This window comes from Neopsephotus bourkii, unplaced genomic scaffold (assembly GCF_033783945.1).
Source record: "Neopsephotus bourkii isolate Nb327-2 ecotype Australia unplaced genomic scaffold, CSIRO-AGI_Nbou_v1 NB_1831, whole genome shotgun sequence".
NCBI classification, from domain to species: Eukaryota; Metazoa; Chordata; class Aves; order Psittaciformes; family Psittacidae; genus Neopsephotus; species Neopsephotus bourkii.
The window spans coordinates 881,261-904,235 of record NW_026902304.1 but is presented as its reverse complement, the minus strand read 5'-3'; the positions used below and the strand labels follow the sequence as shown (position 1 = coordinate 904,235).

The window sequence follows — 22,975 nt, the reverse complement described above, 5'->3', positions numbered from 1 at the left end:
AGTGATACAGTGACAACTTTTTGTAAAGCAAAATCTAGGACTTCACATGAGCTCAATATTCTGAGTTGCCAAGTTTTGCTGCTGGAGTGATCAGTAACTGTATGGTATGGCATAATTTGATATGGCACATTAGGAGAATAATAGGTTTTTTAGAAAGTAGAAGCCATTTCTTTCAATGTGCCAAGTCTGCTCTGGTTTACAGTAATCCCAACTTCCTGCTTTTTTCACCAGCATCCTGAATTCTCACCTTCAGAAGCAGATCTAAATGTCCCATGAATTTGTTGAAATACACTTTTGAAGTTGTCTTTCTTTTCAATTTGTACAGTATACCTCTGATTCTTTTAACTTAGATTATCATTTATAGCTTAACATTAGAAAATTTTCTCATTTTAAAGTAAAATGAATGTTATTTTAAAGGAACAGACTTCTTTTTATCATTCATACAAACTTCATTCTGGGACACTGAAGAGCTGTAATCCACTACTTTTCAGTGCTGCAGATTTCTATTCAGTTAGCTTTCCTTCTGCCCCTGTGACAGGAGACATTTATTTTAATCAGAGATGTGAATGGTATCTCCTTCTTTATAGCACTCATCTGATCTTACCTCCAGGGCACTTCATCTTCCTTTCATGGAAGAGTAAGTGCTCTGTAATGCAGTAACTACTACAGTTTATTAATTATCCTGTACATGTGGCTGACCCAGTATGATACTATGTTGTGTAAAAAACAACAATAGACACAGTTTCTATATCCTTTCAACTTAGCATTTGAAAAGACCTTTGAAAGATGCTGAATTGTAAGATACATTAGCTCCTTCACCTATTTTAATTTCCCGTGGTATCTCTCCATTCTACCCTTTTGGCAGAATTATGTCTAGATCTCCATAAGAATTGCTGGGAAGTTTGGTAAGAACTGTATATTGCAATGTGTGGCCCATCTACATAGGAACGTAGAAATAACTTCTCCAAAGGCCCTTCTAGTCCAGGAACCTGTCACCAGTGAGAAACCAGTGCCTGCAGCATAGCATGAAAACAACTTAAGCATATAAAGCATATATTAATATTTCCCTCATGTACTTTCTTTGCCTCCAGCGCCCTGGAGCTCAGTTGTTCCTGGACCAGAGATAGTATCTTTGTTTTTGATAGTCCTTGTCAGATTTTATCCTCCATGAGCGTGTTTAATCACTTTCTGATCTCAAGTAACCCTAGGGGTTAGCAGTATCTTGTGGCAATGAGTTCCACAAGCAATTGTATGTTATGTGACATGGTTACTCTGTTTGTTATGAACTTGTCAATGGCAAATTCCTTATGTTGTCTTCTGGTTCTTGCATTACGTGAAACTGTTTGATCTCCACACTGCTCATGCTTTCATAGGAACTAATAAGAAGAATTTTATCTCCAGTGACACAAACCTGACACACAATATTGAACTGATGCTGCACAAGTAAAGAGAAAATTTAAAGTGTAATAGATTTTGTTCTAGATATTGTTTTACTTTTCTGACAAGACCACTGGTGGAATTAATTAAGAACTCTAGATGTAGGCCCCTTTGAATAAAGATGAACTAAAACAGGGTTAAAAGCGAAAATGAAAGGACACATCTTTAGCTGTTGGCTAATAATCTGCCTTATTCATAATTCAGTAACCTCGTGCTAGAGTGGTATGTCTTGTTATGACTGTAAAAATGATGTATTGCTTTTCAGCAAGTGGACATGGCAGGACTGATGATATTTTAAGAGGAGACATTGACTTTGTCTGCAAGGCCAGGGCATTGAAGAAATGAAAACAACAATTATTGATTTTTTTTCTTGTGCTGAGAAGAGTATTTGCCAACATTTTATGAGGGGGGAAAGAGCAGATGTTCACCAAGAGAGGAGAGGTTTTCAGTTTTAGCAATAAGACATGATAATTTTTGCAAAGAACATTTCTTTGCAGTTATATCATCCTGAGATGGGAAAATAAGTCAGAAGGCCAAAACATAAACAGCAAAAACTACCCTGAAATGCTGTAACCCTGCAAGTATACAGGATGCTCTTTTAGGAGAGGCGGAACAAATGAATCAAAAGGTATAGCTCCATTCCAGTTTGACAAACTAAGATCCAGATGTGTTAAAGAGACTGAGTATATACTTGTCATAGAAAAGTTAATTTAAGCATATGCTGAACTATGCTGATGCTTCCAAGACTGACACCCTGAACTGCAAAAGGTCTGAGATCAGCAGGGCTCTGGAGAGATGCAGCACTCAAGCCAGTCACGCCACTGGGCAAGATCAGGGCTGGAACTCGTGGGTCAGTCATTCAGGTTCACTGGGCTCGCAAAGTAAAAAGATTACTTTTATCCTGTTGGCAGAAAAAGCATTACTAGTCTTTAGAGAATATGCAAAGCACTGTGAGACATTACTGCAATGTCACTCTGTAGGAACCGTGGGAACCTGGGAACATTGAACATAAATGAGGAAGTCTCTCTTCCAAGGATGTGCAGTTGGTTGCTGTGCTTTTTACTGCATGAATTCAGAGCAATCAACTACTTAAAGGCAGAAATCTAAAAAGAAAGGGGGAAATGGTTATGTAATGAAATGCCTGCAAAAACTAGGGGTTGGATTTGACATCCTCTCCAGGAGTGCTGGAGCCTCTCCAAACATGGCCACCACCATTCATCAGGAATACACACCCTGTTTCAGCTAGTCCCTGTCCCATCCATGCAGCATCCTATGGTGTGGCTCTGGAGCTCCAAACCCCTGTTCATATTCTTGTGGTTTAGCACCCTCCAGCAACTAAGTCCCACAGAGCCACTCCCTCCATCTCCAGTGGGATGGGGTAAAGAATCATAAAAGTACAAAAACTCATGGGTTGAGATTAAGACAGCTTAACAGGTACAGTAAAAGCTGTGCACACAAGCAGAACAAAACGAAGGATTCATTCACCACCTCACATCAGCAGGCAGGTGTTCAGACATCTCCAGGAGAGCAGGGCTCCATTTCACATAATGGTGACTTGGGAAAACAAACACTATCACTCCAAAGTCCCACCTTTGTTCTTCTTCCCCTGCTCCTATTGCTGAGCATGACATTGCATGGGATATTCCATTTCAGATCTCCTGGCTGCGTACCCTCCCAACTCCCTGTGCATCCCCAGCCTACTCGCTGGTGGTTTGGGGTGAGGAGCAGAAAAGCCCTTGACGCTGTGCAAGCACTGCTCAGCAGTAACTAAAACATCCCTGAGTTATCAACAGTGTTTCCAGCACAGACCCTAAGCATAGCCTCATACTAGGTACGATGAAGAACATTAACTCTATCGCAGCCAAAACCAGCACATTGTCCAACCCCTATTATGTATTATTTACATTAAGCTCAGGTCCAGTACTGCCTAATACATTCTCATTACCTACAACTCCCCTTTCCATCCTTAGGGGTATTACACAGGTATCATTCCCATTCCTATGGAACACCCCTGTAAAATGTCTGCAAAATGTCCACATGCATCCACAAAATGTCCACTGAGTATTTAGTCAATTACTTTGGGCTCCACCTGTTATGTCCGGCTGGAGACCTGTAACGAGTGGTGTCCCTCAGGGATCGGTGTTGGGACTGATCTTGTTTAACATCTTCATCACTGACATGGACAGAGGGGTTGAGTGCGCCCTCAGCAAGTTTGCCGATGACACCAAGCTGTGTGGTTCGGTTGACATGCTTCTGAGGTGGGCTTATGCCAACCTCATGAAGTTTAACCATGCCAAGTGCAAGGTCCTACACCTGGGTTGGAGCAATCCCAGGCACAGCTACAGGTTGGGCAGAGAAGCGATTCAGATCAGCCCTTCAGAGAAGGACTTCGGGGTGCTGGTCGATGAGAAAATGAACATGAGCCGGCAGTGTGCGCTTGCAGCCAGAAAGCCAAGCGCATCCTGGGCTGCATCAAAAGGAGCGTGACCAGCAGGTCCAATGAGGTGATCCTGCCCCTTTATTCTGCTCTTGTGAGACCTCACTTGGAGTATTGTGTGCAGTTCTGGTGTCCTCAACATAAAAAGGACGTGGATCTGTTGGAACAAGTCCAGAGGAGGGCCATGAGAATGATCAGGGGACTGGAGCACCTCCCATATGAAGATCGGCTGAGAAAGTTGGGACTGTTCAGCCTGGAGAAGGCTGCATGGAGACCTCATAGCAGCCTTCCAATATCTGAAGGGGGCCTACAGGGATGCTGGGGATGGACTCTTCATTAGGGACTGTAATGATAGGGCAAGGGGTAATGGGTTCAAACTTAAACAGGGGAAGTTTAGATTGGCTATAAGGAGGAAATTCTTTGCTGTTAGGGTGGTGAGGCACTGGAATAGGTTGCCCAAGGAGGTTGTGAATGCTCCATCCCTGGCAGTGTTCAAGGCCAGGTTGGACGAGGCTTTGGGTGGTATGGTTTAGAGCGAGGTGTCCCTGCCCATGGCAGGGGGGTTGGAACTTGATAGTTAAGGTCCTTTCCAACCCTAACTATTCTATGATTCTATGATTCTATGGTGGTATAACAAGACAGGAGAGATTTTGTTGTGTGGAGTTACAGGGTACCAAAGCCAGCTCTTGTCAGGTCACTATTGCATTTTCACTGCTTCTCATAAGGTTAATCTTCCATTGGTTCATGTGGTTTCTGCTATAGTAATTCTTCTAGTATGTGACTGAAATCATGGGTTACAACAATTTAAAGGTATATGTGTTACATTCTCCAGTCTTGGCCCCTTTAGTCCAGATTATTGGGTTTAACGTTGCAATGACTAGTAGCAAGTGGTACCTGCCATAGGAATTCCTGCAACATGAAACTCCAATCCTGCATTACAACAGTTTAAAGGTATTTCCATTACAATCTACATCCCTTGTCCCTTTGGACCAGAGCATTGTATTTAACATCGCAATGAACTCCTCCCCTTGCCCGTGTTCTTATCCAAAGACTGCAGTCCTTAGGAGTGTGTCTGTTCCAAGTGAAGCTTTATCTGTGAGCCACAGTCTCTTCAGCAGTATAGAGGCTGCAGCATAGACTTGCCAACAGCCACAGTTGCTTTGGGGTGTATCTGTTCCAGTGTGGTACACCTGCTCCAGCATGGCCTCATGCACAGTCGCTGATGCTTCAAGGTGTACCTGCTGCAACATTTGGGTCATGACCCCTTCAGAGCTAGACCTGTTCTGGTAGAAACATAACCATGACCACAGATGATTCAGGGTATCGTGCTCCTGTATAGATTCATCCATGGGTCATAGTCCCTTTGACTGAATTTCCAGCCTCTCCAGTACTGCAGCACAGAAATAGCAGCAATGTCCTGGCCATTTGCCAGCCCAGGCAAATGGCCATTGCTGCTAGCAAAAAAAAAGTTCCCAGGCTCAACAGAGTAAGATGATAAGCAGTACAGCACTACAAAAAGGGGAAAAATTAAAACCAGCCACTAATAAGCACAGGATTTGTACAAAGGAAGATAAGCAAGCCCCATGGCAAGCACAGGAGCCCGCCAATTAATAGCTAAACAGCAATAACAGCTATAAATTTGATGTAGCACATTGCAGTCAAATCTGTTTTTAACTTGAACCCTTTGAGTCCCCTGTTGGGCACCAGAATGGAATGTCATGGTTTAACCCCTGCCAGCAGCTAAGCCCCACACAGCCCTTCCCCTGCCAGTGGAATGGGGAAGAGAATCGCAAGGGTAAAAGTGAGAGAATTCATGGTTTGAGATAAAGACAGTTTAACAGGTAAAGCAAAATCTGCACATACAAGCAAAACAAAACAAGGATATTATTCACCACTTCCCATCAGCAGGCAGGTGTTCAGCATCTCCAGGACAGCAGGGCTTCATCTTAAGTAGTGGTTACTTGGCAGAATAAACACCATCACTCCAAATGTCCCACTTTCCTTCTTCTTCCCACAGCTTTTATTGTTGAACATGACATCATATGGTATGGGATATCCTTTGGGTTAGTTGGGGTCAGTGGTCCTGGCTGTGTCCCCTCTCAACTCCTCATGCACCCCCAGTCTGCTCACTGGTGGGGTGAGAGGCAGAAAAGGCCCTGACTCTGCATAAACATCTGCTCAGCAGTAATTAAAATACCCCGGAGTTATCACACTGTTGTCAGCACAAATCCAAAATACAGCCTCATACTAGGTACTATGAAGAACATTAACGCAATCAAAGTTAGCACACATGCCCTCAGCACCACAGTGTTGCTATGGTGAGAGCAAGTTGCAGCTCACGAAAGTGTGGCCAATCAATTCAGCCCTCCCCCTTCAATTGTATAAAAGAGTAAGGCATAAACTTGGTGTGAATTGATTCAGTGGTCATCTAACAACTTTATTTCTTGTGCTCTTCCCAGATCTTGACTTGCGTCTTATCTGTGTAGTCTCACATGCAGCCTGTTTCCTCATAACTCTGTAGGTTGACTTCCCTCAGCTCCACCCACAGCCTCCTGTTCCTAGCTGGAGCACAAGGCTTCATTTGATGAATGTAAGGAGATTTAACAGAGCATACCTATTTGATTACAAACATTGGGCAAAAGGGCTTTGTGTTTGCATGTCACCTAGGCAGTAGAAGTTGAAACAGTGATCAGGGCAGGGTACTGACAGATGCATTTTTAATTGGCATAGGGAAATTGCAATATTTGCGTACCTGATGCCAATTAGCTGAAGGCTCTTCTCCGTAGCAGTAATACTAACGTGCAAGAAAGCTGGGTTTATATTGAGATGGATGGATGGATGGATGGATGGATGGATGGATGGATGGATGGATGGATGGGTGGATGGATGGATGGATGGAAGAATGGATGGATGGATAAATGGATGTAGTGTGCACACTCTGGGCCAACAATCATCAACTTTTTACACCTGGGTCGGAGCAATCCCAGGCAGAGCTACAGGCTGGGCAGAGAAGAGATTCAGAGCAGCCCTGCAGAGAAGGACCTGGGGGTGCTGGTCAATGAGAAAATGAACATGAGCCCGCAGTGTACGCTCGCAGCCCAGAAGGCCAACTGTATCCTGGGCTGCATCAAAAGGAGCATGACCAGCAGGTCCAATGAGGTGATCCTGCCCCTTTGCTCTCGTGATACCTCACCTGGAGTATTGTGTGCAGTTCTGGTGTTCTCAACATAAAAAGGACATGGAACTGTTGGAACAAGTTCCAGAGGAGGACCATGAGGATGATCAGGGGACTGGAGCACCTCCCATATGAAGATCGGCTGAGAAAGTTGGGGCTGTTCAGCCTGGAGAAGAGAAGGCTGCATGGAGACCTCATAGCAGCCTTCCAGGATCTGAAGGAGGCTATAGGGATGCTGGGGATGGACTCTTCATTAGGGACTGTAATGATAGGGCAAGGGGTAATGGGTTCAAACTTAAACAGGGGAAGTTTAGATTGGCTATAAGGAGGAAATTCTTTCCTGTTAGGGTGGTGAGGCACTGGAATAGGTTGCCCAAGGAGGTTGTGAATGCTCCATCCCTGGCAGCGTTTAAGGCCAGTTTGGACAGAGCCTTGGGTGACATGGTTTAGAGTGAGGTGTCCCTGTCCATGGCAGGGGGTTAGAACTTGATGATCCTAAGGTCCTTTCCAACCCTAACTATTCTATGATTTGGCAGAATTTTTTACTACTGGCCTGGTTTCCTTCTTAAAATGGAAATTTCTGCATTTGACAAACTTCAGCATTTTCTAGTGCCTATGAAGCAGGGTATGGAACATATGAATCCAGAAAGTGCACAGAGGCTAAGACATGGTGCTTCTACAGTTCTTAAAGCTTGATGTTTGCAAATAGATGAAAACTATGTTCAGGGTCAGCTTATCTGTCACCTTTCAGAGTGCTAAATTCATTTAAAGATGAGTGCTGAAAGTGGTGACAAGTGGAATGACATTGTACTTTTGAAAGTGTAACGTTTCATACATGGAACAGGAGTGGCAGCTTCCCCTTGGAAGTGCTGCTTTGGAGAATATCATAGTTGACTGATCTGGCATAGCAGCCTCCTCCGCGTGAATAGTCAGCACCATGCAGAAGCTAATTCACCAGGCTTTCTGGTTTGGTTTCTAGCCCAATATTGACTGTAAAAGCAACTAGTGAACATAATAAAAGGCTATGGCTGAGCTAGGGAGTGCTTGCTTTCATAAACTGACATTTGGAAGCAAGTAGTTAAGTCCCATAAAGGCTCTGTAGAAGGGCAATTCTAAATAAAAATGAACCACTATAATGCAGCTGCTTTCAGGTAATGTACCCTAATTTCATTCCATAAAATGGTCATTTTTGCAGCATTTTTACTACACTATGGATTTTGAAGTGACAGCACATTAAGTGAAAACTGTAATGCTTTTAAACCTGTCATAACCTTACCTAGATGGAATATGAAAGTGTTATTTACCTGCAACTGTAGTCTGCTTAGCACACAACCATTTTAAAATGATGTGTGTCAAGCAGCACTGCAATTACAGTGTGCATAGCAGGAACTTTATCCTGAAGAGTGCTAATGATATCTGAGAGCTGTGTAATACTTTATTAAAACATACACAGAAAGCATTGATTTGAAGCATTCAGCACCTTCAAAGTTTGCTCAGTGTAGTCCTGTTTTCCTTCTTGGAAAACACCCCTTAGCTTTGCGGAGAGTTTGGCAACATCAAAAAGGCAAAAAGCCACTGCACCTGTCTTAATTGCTATTGTGGCCCAACTTTGGGTGCTGAGACTCAACAATCCAAGAAAGATCGAACGGAACTCACAGCTGACTTTCAATTTGTTTCAGGCATCTTTTGAACAGTGGTGTAAAGTCCTAAGCTTCAGTTTAAGAAAGCTCTGAAACATTTGCTTCATTTTAAGCATACCTAGCACAGCCCTTAACGTTTCCTGAGTTGAGTGAGTGTTGATTTAATAACCACTGATCATTAATAGAGAAGGAAATGTGCTTTGGCCGGGTTCTGACCTGTGTTTTTGATGTAGTTGAACTGAAATCTAAATCTAAACTGAAGATGCTCTTGGACCACAGATAGATGCTCAGCATGCCACAGGTGATGCTCAGTGTTACATGTATATCCTCTTTTTGTTGCAATGCAAACAATCTTGCAATCTGGCAAGAAGAGTAGCCCTTAAAATACTTTAATTGATACTTTGCAAGGCATTAAATGCTGTCTTCACAAGAATGCTGAGTCATTAGAAGTGACTTTGATTGATATTGCCAATGATAGGAATAGAGACACCTCAGGACTTCTGAGTCCTGGATTAGTGCTCTGCCCAGTGAAGTCTTCTGCCTTCAGGGACAGAGATGGACACTGCTCCAGGCAAGATGATGTGGGAAGAACACCAAAGAGCCCTGTGGCTTGTGCTTATCTGTACATCGAATTCTTGGTGTCAGTACTGATGAGTCAGTCTTGCTATGGCTGCAAAGGGAGACAGCTAAGCCTGATGTTGTAAATCAGTTCATTGCAGAGCTATCATTTGATGCCAATTTATCATAACCACTCCAGAGGTGTGTTCTTCATATTTACTGAATGACATTGGAAACTCAGCACAGAGTCGTACCACAAATACTTGGTGGCTATGTAGCAAGGAACCATGGAAAAAGCAGCTTTGGAGAGTGTTCGGTTTTTTTTTTTTTAATAGCTTTTTCAAAATCTCTTAATGTAAGATGTGACAAATAATGAAAAACATAGACACATGTTTTATTGTTTACAGCTTTCATTAATGCTTAAGGAATGAGCCAAAAAAATCATCAAATAGAACCAGTAGCAGAGGCTATATGATAAGCAGACCTTAGAGCTGGTTTAATATTTGCTGAGAGCAAAACTTCTCACCACCAACCATCTTTTAATGGCACTTGCCCTTTGTCTGGGTATGTGTGGCTTCATGTTTCTAAAGGACTAACTTTTCTTACTTTCTAATGAAATATCTCTCAAGATGTAGGTGTGGAGTTGTTTGGTGGCCATGTCAGTTTAGGCTATGGAAAGGGTTAGTTATAAGGTGGAAACGTAAACTTTTTTTGCATCTCAGTGTGTTTGTGAGTTACTTCAAACTCTTCATGTCATTGACTTCTCTGCCAAAGATGGTTAAAAACCACAGAATCATAGAATGGTTTGGGTTGGAAGAGACCTTAAAGATCATTTAGTTCCAAACCCCTGCCACGGGCAGGAACAACTTCCACTAGACCAGGCTGCTCAAAGCCCCTTCCAACCTGTTTTGGAACACTGTAAGGGATGGGGCAGCCATAGCTTCTCCAGGAAGCCTGTGCCAGCACTTTAGCACCCTCACAGTAAAGAACTTCTGTCTAATATCTAATCTAAATCTCTGCTCTTTCAGTTTAAAACTATTCCTCTGTGCCCTATCACCACTTGCATTTATAAAAAGTCATTCTCCATATTTCTCGTAGGCTCTTTTTAGGTGTTGCAAGACAGGAAGAAGGTCCCTCCTGAGCCTTCTGTTCTCTGAGCTTGAATAAGCCCAATTCTCTCAGCCCGTCTCTGTAGCAGAGGTGTTTCAGCCCTCTGAGTATCTTTGTGGCCTCCTCTGAATTCGACCCAGCAGGTCCACATATCTCTTGTGTTGGGGCCCCAGAGCTGAACACAGTACTGCAGGTGAGGTCTCACAAGAGTGGAGTTGAGAGGCAGGATCACCTTTCTCAACCTGCTGATCACTCTCCTTTTAATGCAGCCCAGAATACAGTTGGTTTTCTGGGCTGTGAGAGCACACTGCTGGATCCTACTGAGTTTCTTGTCAGTCAACACACCCAAGTCCTTCTCCTCAGGGCTGCTCTCAATGCATTCTCTGCACAACCTGTAGCTATGCCTGCAATTGCCCTGATCCAGGTGCGGAACCTTGCCTTGGCCTTGTTGAATTTCATAAGGCTGACATCAGCACACCTCTCAAGTCTGTCAAGGTCCCTCTGAATGACATCCCTTCCCTCCAGCCTGTTGACCACACCACACAGCTTGATGTCATCATCAGACTTGCTGTAGGTGCACTCCATCCCACTGTCCATGTTGCCAACAAAGATGTTGAACAGCACTTGTACCAGTACCAACCCCTGGGGAACACCATTTGTCACTGCTCTCCACTTGGACATCAAATCATTGACACAACTGTCTGAGTGTGACCATCCAGCCAATTCCTTATCCACAGAGTGGTCCACCCGTCAAATCCATGCCTCTCCAATTTGAAGACAAATCCTTCAGGTATTTCTTGTGTCAGGGGCCCCAGAGCTGAGCTCCCACAGTACTCCAGATGGGATCTCATAAGAGCAATATATAAAATACTGATGCACAGAGCCTTACTGTCTGCCAGAGGCTTAAACTGTAACACAGAGATGAATGGGCCAAAACACTTAAAAATGTGTATGCATTCTCTGTCAATAGAGTGCTCACATGTATGTTTTTAGTTTAGGTGGAAAGCCACAGGAATTGAGTCCCTTGTTGAAAGGCTCTAAAACCTGTGCACAGCAACCTGCATTGAGTCAGAAATAAATCTGTATTGTAGCCTGGAACTGAAATTGGGGGCCCTGCCCTTCATTCAGCATCCTGACAAAAACATTCCTCCATCACCCACATGACATCTCATGCAGGGGGTGGAGAATAAAAGTCGAGTAACAGACCAAGTCTATGAAAGTTTTAGCAATGACTTTCTGCTTTTTATGGAGTCAGTAGCAAACATTGGCTTGTGGTGCACAGAACAGGGTTGAGCTCTCACAGCCACAGCTGTGGTTTTGTGTGTTGAGCTAATGCTGAATTACTGACAAGTAGCTGGAAATGGATGTTCTGTGTGATTTAGAAATAATGTGAGCTGACTGAACTTCTGTTGTGTTTTCATTCCATTTGCTTTTTCAACATGAAAACAAGGAGGGCATTATTTATAACATATGTAAAGTCCCACAAGGAGAAATGATATTTTGAATTGACAGGGTCTTGAAAGTACAAATGTGGTTTCATAACTAAATACATTTTCAGACAGGAAACTGAGAGTTGATCAAAAGTTAGATGTCCTTGAAAGATCTTTCTTTCTTTCTTTTTTTTTTTTTTTTTTTTTTTAATCCTAACTTCCTTGGAAACATTTGCAGCTGTCTTGATGCAAAAGTAATCAGAATATCTAAATATCTGTATTACAGTAACTCAGAATAACACTTGAGTAGATTTCTTTGTTGATGTGATTCAGTCAGAATGGGAGGTATCAGAAACAATAAATTGTTTAGAAAATGAGAATAAGATTTTTTTTATAATTTAAGTTAAGGTTAGGAATCCTAATTTTAAGGAAGTATAGCATTCTGGAGAAAATGAAAAATGTTCTAAGAGACATTTAGAAAGGCATTAATTCAGTGAAAGATCCTATTCAACTTGAATTAATTTGGGATAGGAGTCCATGTCTTACAAGTTTGTATATTATCAAGGAAATATATCAAAAGGACCAATTTATTTATTTTTTTTTTAAGCTGTGAAGGACTGGGTAGTTAATGTGGAACAAAATAATTTGATGCATTAACTTGGGAAATTATTAACAGAAAATAGCATTGCTTTAACTCACTCAGAAATAGAATATTATGCTGTACAGATCCTGACTTTACCTTGTCATGCAGTCAGACTACGGTATCCTCATGGATTTCAGCTGATATTGATGAGTTTCCAGGAGAATCGTAAGTGTAGAATAGATTACATTTCATGAATCTTTTTTATTTTCCTGAGCATTAAAATGGATAGTAGAACTGGCCTAATTTAAACTGGGTTGGTATGCTACATTAGTTAATAATTTTATAAAGTTTCCTGTTCCTTGGGTAGAGTGTGCCAAATAATTTTTAAAGATGAGGTTGTACTTCAGGAGCAATGTCTTTGGAGATTCTGTTGATAAACCTATAGTAATAGTGATTGTTGTTGGGGGAAGAGAACTTTGGACCATGAATCTCTAGTTCTTAAAAGATCATTGAAGTGAGTGGTTTCAAATGGGAATAAAAAGGAAACCATAGATTCTTCTTATTTAACATCTTGATACTCTTCCTTATGAGGGTCTTGAGGAATTATTTCTGACTCTTTCATTTGTTTTTCTCAGGTTGGGGGTCACACCATGCTGCCAATTCGCTGGATGCCTCCAGAGAGTATCATGTACAGGAAGTTCACCACAGAGAGTGATGTCTGGAGCCTGGGGGTTGTATTATGGGAAATCTTTACGTATGGCAAACAGCCATGGTATCAGCTCTCAAACAATGAGGTGTGTGTAATGCATTCTCAAACTGCATTGGGAAGGCTGGCACATTAACTGTACAGCTTCCCTGGAGAAGGGACAGCAACAAATTTATTCAGTAAAGGCAGGATACCTGGTATCAGGTATTCATGGTATTGTCATGGATTTTGGGGTTGGATTTATTTGTTTTCACCTTTTTCTCCCTGGAACTGATGTAATTTGTCCAAACAGAACTATACCAGTTGGAATTTAGTTTTTTCCTTTGCGTAGGACAGAGTCTGCTCTGGCTATTGAGACAGACCATAATGCAATGAAAAGGAGCTTAGCTATGTCCTGAATGGGTTTTGGGTGGTTTCAGTTCCATACCATACATTTCATTGTTGCGAGGTGTTTGTTCAAAACTAGTCTTCAATAGATTGAAGTAATCTGGTGATTTTTTGATTTCCAGGCAGTCATAAGTCACCCCTTTCCAGGGATTAACCACACTGATATAGCTTAAGAAGGGAGGGAGGGAGAGTCATTGATGCTCTTTGTGTGCAGATTGAAAACTTAGACGCCTTCTGAGTTAAGGGAAGGTTGACAGACGAGTAGAGAGAGGGATTACTTCCTGGCTATCATTCCCTCATCAGTAAAAGGGGCAACGTGGGCGAACTTAACATCATGAAAGATATTGCTCCTTGACAACTTAAATTACAGTGATTTTTCCAAATCACATCACACTGCTCATGAGTCTACCTAGAAACGCAGCCCTTGGCAGAGTTGGCTGGGTGACTGCCACTACTGAGGCTGGTCTGGCGATTAGCTGTTAACTCTTCCATGGATGACTCTTATGTACTTGGCACAGCTGTGTTGATCCTTTCCTTGTGATTTCTTGTAGGTGATTGAGTGCATCACTCAGGGCCGAGTCCTTCAGCGACCTCGCACATGCCCCAAGGAAGTGTATGACTTGATGCTGGGCTGTTGGCAACGGGAGCCTCACATGAGGCTCAACATCAAAGAAATCCATTTACTCCTCCAGAATTTGGCCAAGGCATCTCCAGTCTACTTGGATATTTTAGGCTAAAGTTTAGCATTTCTTTTTATGGGCTGCAGGAATTAATGTGTTCAACTGCCCCTGAACTCTATTAAAATGTGTTCTTAACTTTGACAGTATTAATGACAAAGTTGCGGAGAAGCTTTCAAAGGGCAAGCAATGTGCACTTCTCCATCTGTAGACACAGTATTGACTTTTTAGACATTACTGAGATGTATCTCCTCTCTCTCTCTCTCTCTCTTTCAGTTTCTATCATTTTTTCCTTTTTTCTTGTCTTTCTAATCAATTTGGCTTCTGCATTATTATAACTCTGCATAGACAAAGGCCTTAAAAACCTGATCTGTTATATCAGCAGACTCTTCAGTTTGCCCACCACAGCTAACAATGCCTTGTTGTATTCATGCCTTTGATGTGGATGAAAAAAAGGGAAAAATATATTTGACGTGAACTTTGTGATTTCTGCTGTACCGCTACTGGGAATTTCTATGGATTCACCTCAACTTTTTTTTTGCTTCGGCATGTGGGTGGAAAAAGAAGACTGGTTTTCTCTACATGAAGCATGTTCCTTGTGGAGATAAAGCCAGATGGAAAGAAGACAGTCTTGTGTGATACACTATCTGGAGGAATTAGGAGATCAGACGGCATCCAAACCCACAAAAAAAAAAAAAAAACACTGAAAAGATTTGATGAAAGGCAAGAGGGGGTTTAGCACTTTCCCTGAAGAGTCTTTCTGAGGACTAAAAGGATTGTTCAAGGAGGTGCTTTGCCAGCACCTTTCATTGCCAGATATTAGTAAAGGGGAAAAAGATGCTGCCTGCATTGAACACAATTACATTACAACGCGACAAACTAAACACACACCCTTATTTTGTCTTCTGGTAGGATATTGTCATGCCACTGGTATAAAAATGTTCTCCAGCTAGAATTTTTTTAATAAAGGCTGAAGCTAGGCTTATTAATGTACAGTGTTAATTTCAGGATCACATGTTGAAACTAAGGATTTTGATAAAATAGAAAAAGCTGTAGATGCTGGGGCAGGTGTACCTTATACTCTGCTTGTCCAGCAGCATATTCCTTCCTTCCTCAATAGTTTTTCTTTTTTTCTTCTTTTTTTTTTTTTTTTTTTTAATTGAACCATGCAAGCAAATCTCTGCATGGTCTTTGTTGATTAATGCCCTTTGTGCAGAAACTATCATTCATCTTGTAGTACACCCTAGTAGGCATAGCAAACTCATAACAATATAGCATATATTTCATTAGAAGAGGCTAATGGGGACATTAGCCATGTTAAAATGCCTTTACAATGTTACAGATACAATAGGCTGATATAACATTAATAATCTAAAGCATGGAGATCACTGGTTATGTTTGACACATGACAGGGGATAGAGATCTCTAGAGAAAAAATACTACTCTGAGTTTATGGCTTACTATTCAGAGTGTAAAGACTCTGAGCTCAGCACCATGTTTGTATTGGTACTAGTGCTGTCATTACCAACATCCACTTTTTCTTAAATAATTTATTTTTTATTGGATTGGCATTGTATGTGTACAATATTTGCATGGCCACTGTTGATGACAGCTTCATGGGCATACCTGTTATTTTTCAAATCGAAAGTTTGAGGATTTCAAATTTAGAGTTAGAGTTATTTTTAATATGAATTCTTACAGATGAAAACCTACCTTACTTACTCCTCAAGACTTCTGCCTCCCTCTGTGAGGGAGCATTACTGCAAAAAAAAAAGTGATCTTTCTTTCAGCTTTCTCTTTTTGTTATTTTTATTGATATGAGCCAGATCAAAATAGTCCTTCATCTTTGTGTTGGGGATATTTATTTAATAAATTAAGCATTTTATTTTTGTAAGTGTTCCCATAGCACATTTAGTATATAATTTGCTTGCATATATTATTTATTAAGCACTTTAGGTTTTTTCTTCAGAAGCTTTGAGAGCTAGCTCACGAAGATTCTGAACATTTTCAAAAGTGAACAGTTCACTGGACACTGATGAAGTTTTACCCTTCTCAATGTCATTGAAAAGGCAGCATTATAAATAAACATGACAGTGTAACTATAAAGCCATACTCAGTATTTCTTTAATAAGCTAGATGTTATTTCTTAACTGCTACTGAACTGGAAACACACAAAAAAGCCAGAAGAAGATTCCTACAAAATGGGCCTTAAGATTTTATCTAGACTGTCTTGGAAGTTCACAGAAAGCTAGATAAAGACTGAGCATCCAGTGAAACCCATTCTCTTGAGAATTTGAATGTTGTGTTTTAAAGGGATTTGAAGTTGATTTTCAAAATAGTGTTGGAGAAGAAAGGTGTCAAGAGCCTGCTCTTACTGTTCAGTGGGAGGAGGCTGCAGGTGGTGGAGGGGATGCTAAGCTTCTACCTGCTGTATTTTGCATTAGTTTCTTATGAGCTGAAGAAAAAGGCATCTGAGATGCTGCTTCTATTGGAAAGCAGGCTCCAGCCTGAAAGCAAACAGGTGGGTTTTGCAAGCACTGAAAGAATGTATACCAAAAATAACCACACAACCCTGAAAATGTACTTAGTGGCATCTTCTTTTTGATTTACTAGTGAGACTATTAGAGTCATTTCAGAGAATAAATAGTATTACAATGCATTGTGCAATAACATAGCAGTATGTTAAACTTCTAAAGGACCAAATGTTCTATAGAGCCACCAGTATGGATAACTGACCTATATCATTAATGTTCTTGATAGTGCATAAAATATATAATCACAGTAGGCAAGCTATAAACTGTAGCTATACATAGTTTGTGTTTGTTCATTAAAAAGTGGGTAAGTGTAGCAGAATGAGCAGAGAAGAGGAAGAAATGTGTTCAAATCACAATGAAGGGTGAGTATATGTGCATATTCATCATGCTTGCACTGTCAGCTAAATTGTCTACACTGAGTAAATATGACAATCAGGCTCATTTAAAAAGTCATTCTGGACTGTGCTATGAACTGATCATATATATAATATATATTATATATGTGTGTTTGCATATGGCGTATATATATACACACATAGCATATACATGTATGCCTATGTCTGTTGTATTTTATTTATATATGTGCAGACATGCATGCACATTATGTATGGGCTGTGTGTATATGTATAAATTTACATACACCTATGTTCTGACAAATTATGATTAGTGTTAATAATAAATTGATAAAGTCTGCTGAGCAACCAAAATACTTTTTTTTTTTTAATTTATTTTTCTATGTTTATAAGATTCAATTTTTTAACTAACTGGTGTGCAGCAGAGGCAGTGCTAGAATGCCAGAGATATAACAACAAGCACTTTTCTTCCCCAGATGATTGCATAAAAACATTTCTTCCATTCCCATCTCACTTGCTGATTTCTCACAACGAAATGAACAGACAAGCTTCCAAGCTTGGAAGACAGAGATTGTTTTACTGCCATTTCTAGGTTTGTGCTATTGTTGTTTTGTTGTCCTAGAATAACAGTGCAGCTTTATTAGCATTTGATTCTCATCTGCAGTAACTAAATAAGAATGAGCTGGACTATTCAGACTGCAATACGACTTGTAGGACAATGAGAATGCCAAAATTCAGCAGTAATAATGTCAGCATTCGCCACACTCTGTCACAATCAATAGATCTGCAGAACTCAGAACTGGCCATGGAGAGCAGATACTTGTAAAGCAACAGCACCCCATGGTGCATGATGGAGTGTACCCTTTTTTAAAAGGACTTCATTCATTTTGATTTGGAAAACAGTATATCTATATATTGTCTACAGTTTAATACGTAACTGCCTATTTTTTCTCTTTTTCTTTCTTGCTCTTTCCTTATTGCTTTTGTTCCTTCTTTCTCTTTTCCTTTCTTTCGTTTTCTCATTTCCTTTTCCTTTCTCTCTTCCTTCTCTTTCTTTCTCTCTCTGTAACCTCCCACCCCACATTTCTGAGCATTTGTTTCTGTTGTGGTTGAAGTAGACTTATACAAGACACTTTAAAAAGAATTAACCCAATAAAATTATGAGGTCACTGGATGACTAAGGTACAATGCATATGTGTTGGAACAAGTCTGTGTCTGGGTTGTTGCAGCCTGTAACTGCATTTCAAATACTGCTATAAAATGTGTGGGACGGGGGTTGGGAGGGGCTGGGGAAGAGATTGGGGTTTCTAATTGAAGATGATGGTTTTGATAGCACAGCTAGTTGTAGTTACTTGTGAGGGCTGGGATGAACCACTGCTGCTTTGAGTCAAGAGGTCCTTTAGAGCCTTAGTTAAAACACCTTTGTTTGGGGGGCTGGGGGGGGATATGCTACATTCATCACAAATGTGAAGCAAAAAATTAAAAAAAAAAAAAGTCTACATGTTGCAGGGAAAACACTGTGAATTTCACAATAGCAACCAAGTGACTATTTTGCCATCTTTTAAACATACATCTCAGGAGAAGAAATGGGAAATGATGGATGTGTTATTTTTCCGTCTATGCATTCAAGACCAGGTCTGTAGGGTTTTTTTGTTTGCTTGTAGAAGGTTCTGAGTGATGACCAGCTGGTATTTTATAAACACTGAATACTTCGGGCAAGGATAATAGAAGCTGCTAATAATGAGGCCATTACATTTGATTGAACATGTGAGAAAATAGAGATCAAATTGAATTTTTCCAGAGGCCTATATCTTGCAGCTTATATGTATCTTTCTGTAACTGAAAGAAAAGCAGCTAAGAATGTTTTATATACAAGTAATTTAATTCGATATTAATGTCTAACTGAATAACCAATACAGAGAGAATCAATTAATTATGAAACATTTGTCCCAGCCCTGCTCTCCACCTATACTTTATGTATATATATTTTTAGATATCGCTCTCTTTGTCACTTTGGTAAAGAGGAAGATATCTACATATAAATATAAACCTCTATATTGTCACCAAACCGTGACCTAGTGTGTAGAGCTTTCTTTCTCCTTTCTATTTTATTTTTGTTTTCTTTTTAGCCCCTAACGTGGTGTCTACGTGGAACTATTTAGTGGTTCTTGTTTTGCAGTTTGTTATAATAAGTCATTGCTTTAAAACTGTCATTGCATCTTGGCTGATTTCAAAGTGATGCCTAGGTACCAGTGTTAAAAGTTTTGTTTGTGAATCATGTGACCAGCTTCTCTCGACATGACATGGAAAGTCTCTTGTATTACAGTGTATTTAATAAAAATGATGTCTTACAATAAACAATGTCATCCAAAAGAAAGATAAAATTATTACGTTGAAAGCCCTAAAAATTTCATGAGTCTTGTGTGCTATTTTCTTTTATTTGAATGTTCTTGTTTACCTCCATTCTTTCAGAAAAGTATGAAAATAAGGAACTGTTTGGTATGCATACACACATTACATATTTGCATTCAAAAGGTCTGAATAGAAGACAGGTCACGGAACTTACAGTTGGTGAAAGAGGAGACACGTAGTAACATGGCAAAGGAATACCCAATTTGAATGTGATGACAGAGTCTGTTTATATTCTTAATTTTCCAAATTAGAGATCCTATTTGAATACTTTTTCATTTGGGGATATGGCTTAGCAAATACCTTGTTATCTTCTAGCAGAAACAGGCCTTTACATATTTTCTGCCTTTTGCTAAAAGTGTCCCTCAAACCACAGCCCCAGTAAAACTATAGCTTGTTCTTTGTAATTTGTGTGAGTCTACAATAAATATATTGTGAACAAATACAGCATTAAATTGAAATCCTTGAGAAGCATAATTAAGATTCAGAATGCGGAGTGCTTAGACATCCAAAGGAAGGTTCAGGAACTTGATTAAAGATTTCTCCACAAGCTATTGATCTAAACCAAGCCCTTCAATGTTAGAATGAAACGAGAGCCACTTCACTCTGCCAGGAGACCCTTCTGAGATTAGATGAACTGGCTACAGGAATTCGAAGGTCAAAGGAAAATAATCCACTGAGAAGAAGCCTCAGGATAAAGTTTGGCCAAAACTTTGAACCACACTAAAAAGATCTGAAGGCCGTTGATGTTCATCCAGGAACTTGGAACTGCCGTACCTGCTTTCATGGTAAAATCAGATTCCTGACAGACTAGGTGTTGTGATCCCAAAATGAAACACTCACTGCAGACAACCAGTTGCAATGAAGCCTGTTTGGCAGCAGTGAGAGCTGCAGAAACTTCCAGCGCTGAGCCTGTGTAAGCATCACACTGCAGTGCCTGCAGCATGGGCACAACAGGACACACACCCACCCCACTGTTCCCTTTCATCAGGGATTCTTAAGGCTGTGTGTATGTAGCAGCAGCAGGGACTGGATACTACCTCTCCTCATAACTGCTCTGCATCATGAGGCCAGACGAGCCAGCTAAGCCTATGGACAGCCTCAGCAGTACACTATTTTTCCAGCATGGTAGGTTAGTTCATCCTCTCCTGTGTAGCCCAGCCCCATCAAGACTACAGTGTGAGCTTCCTTTCCCCATCAGCCCCCCTGCCTATCCACAGTATCCCATACCTCCTCTCCACCTCATCCCAGCATTCCCAGTTGGTCCCTTAGGCAGGCAGAAGGTGTTGATACACTGATACCTGTGCTCATCCCTAGTTGAGGGAGGAAGAGTTCTATGAGATTTTCTGTCTCTCCTACCCAGGCGTGTATGACCCTGCAGTATGCACCAGGTCACAGAGCAAAACTCAACCTCAGCACAATGGCTGCTGTCAATTTTATTTCCTTTTGTTCACTGCAACTAGAAGTGTAAAAGCATTCTTTCAGGCTGCAGAAGGGGCTTGCAGAGGACCCATTAATGAGGCTGAGAATCTTCCTGATGTTTCAAAACATGCCAGACTTGGTAGCTTGTTTAAGGTCACTCTGCCCCAAGGTGCACAACCAGTCATACAGCCTTCCACTTGCTGCTCAGCCACAGCCTTACACATCCTCGCAGCAGCCAAAGACCCATTAGCTCATACTGCATCTGCCTTCTGCCTAAAATCCACAGGGAGTTGTGAAATATCAGGAGGGAATATGCAACATAAGTATTGCGCCTGCTTCTGTAAGGCTCAACAAACTTCCACAATTGTTTTCATGACAAAGAAGGCATTGTGCTAAGTACTTCATACAGTAATCAATCATCATCACTGTATTATTTTAAAAGTGATTCACAGTGCATATTGATTACTACCATTAGTATTTTTTAATGACTTCAGTAACTTATTTTTAAATTATTGAGAAATTTTACATCACAAAGAAGAAGGACAACCCTAGAAAAGACAAAATGAAATCTTGGATGTCATGATGACAAGGTCAGGCATACTTTACTAAACCAACTCATAGGTTAGCCTGCCAAAGCAGCTTACTAATAGTTGTCGCAAACCATAGGCTCTGACAGGCAAGACTTCATGCAAGAAAGAAAGAAAAATATTTGAAACAATCATCCAAAGAATCACCCAACTCATTTCTGAGTGAGGAGTCCTGGGCTTTGACTCCTTGAGGATGGTTAGATCTGCACAACACATTCAGGGTTCCTTCAGCATCAACTGCCTGTTGAGAGTTAAAAATTTTAGGGTTTGGGTCTGTTTCTGTCATTGATGCAATGAAGACTACTAATAAAAAATACTAATAACAAAGATCATAAACAGAACAAGCGATGTGTGGAAAAACAAATGGTTTAGTTTCTTGATCTGATAGTCACATTATGCAAAATATGTACTATCACAACTTACCACAGTTTGAGCTAAAACCCAGCCTAGACCAACATTAAGAAGGATGCTGAGAACAGAAGAGCTTGTGCTCTTTGTGGCTGGGGTCTGCATTAAATAGTATGCAAGGACAGAAAAGAGATGGGACAAGATGACCCAGCAGTGTGCACTCGCAGCCTAGAAAGCTAACCACGTGCTTGCTGGGCTGCATCAAAAGAAATGTGATCGGCAGTTGAAGGAGGTGATCCTGCCCCTCTACTCTGCTCTCGTGAGAGCCCACTTGAAACAGTGTGTGCAGTTCTGGTGTCCTCAACATAAGAAGGAATGGAACAGTTGGAGCATGTCCAGAGGACGTTATGAGGATGATTTGGTTTGAGCACCTCCTGTATGAGGACAGGCTGAGAAAGTTGGGGCTGTTCAGCCTGGAGAAGAGAAGGCTGTGTGGAGACCTCATAGCAGCCTTCCAGTATCTGAAGGGGACCTATAGGGATGTTGGGGAGGGACTTTTCATCAGGGACTGTAGTGATAGGACAAGATGTAATGGGTGTAAACTAAAACAGGGAAAATTCAGGTTAGATATAAGGAAGAAGTTCTTTACTGTGAGGGTGGTGAGGCACTGCAATGGGTTGCCCAGGGAAGTTGTCCCTGGTGGTGTTCCAGGCCAGGTTGGATGGGGTTTTGAGCAACCTGTTCTAGTGTGAGGTGTCCCTGCCCAGGGCAGGAGGGTTGGAACTGGATGATCTTGAAATCCTTTCTGACCCAAAACATTCTATGATTCTAAGATCAGAAAGTGAGCAAACCCTTGTTTAAAATATGATGTAAATATTATCCATGTAGTTTTGCTGTCCCACTGTCTAACCTTAAAGACAAATATAAGACACTCAACAAATTATTTCCATATATTTTTGAGTACTTCCAAGAGAGAATATGTTTCTAAGCCATCAGTGGATTGTTATGATACAGTGACTGCCAGTCTCTTAGAAGGTCCAGGTCTGCCACTCTATTATCCTGATTTTTATTTTGTTTTTCTCTGAAACAGTTTGTTTAAATACAAAAAACTGATAGTGCTATTCAGTGTGTCACAGCATGGGCAGAGCTGGAGCAGCATTAATTAATCTTAGTTTGCCAGCT

General features: G+C 40.9%; 1 protein-coding gene across 2 annotated transcripts in view; it reads left to right on the top strand.

Moving 5' to 3' along the window:
• NTRK2 (neurotrophic receptor tyrosine kinase 2) overlaps positions 1–19,414 on the top strand; it is a 211,545-nt gene extending 192,131 nt beyond the window's left edge. For both annotated transcript variants that reach the window (XM_061343932.1, XM_061343931.1), the window contains 2 exons: positions 13,006–13,164; positions 14,015–19,414. In XM_061343932.1, coding sequence (XP_061199916.1) covers positions 13,006–13,164; positions 14,015–14,200 — 345 coding nt within the window. In that variant the 3' untranslated portion in view covers positions 14,201–19,414. The remainder of the gene's footprint in view (positions 1–13,005; positions 13,165–14,014) is intronic.
• The last annotated feature ends 3,561 nt before the right edge of the window (positions 19,415–22,975 follow it).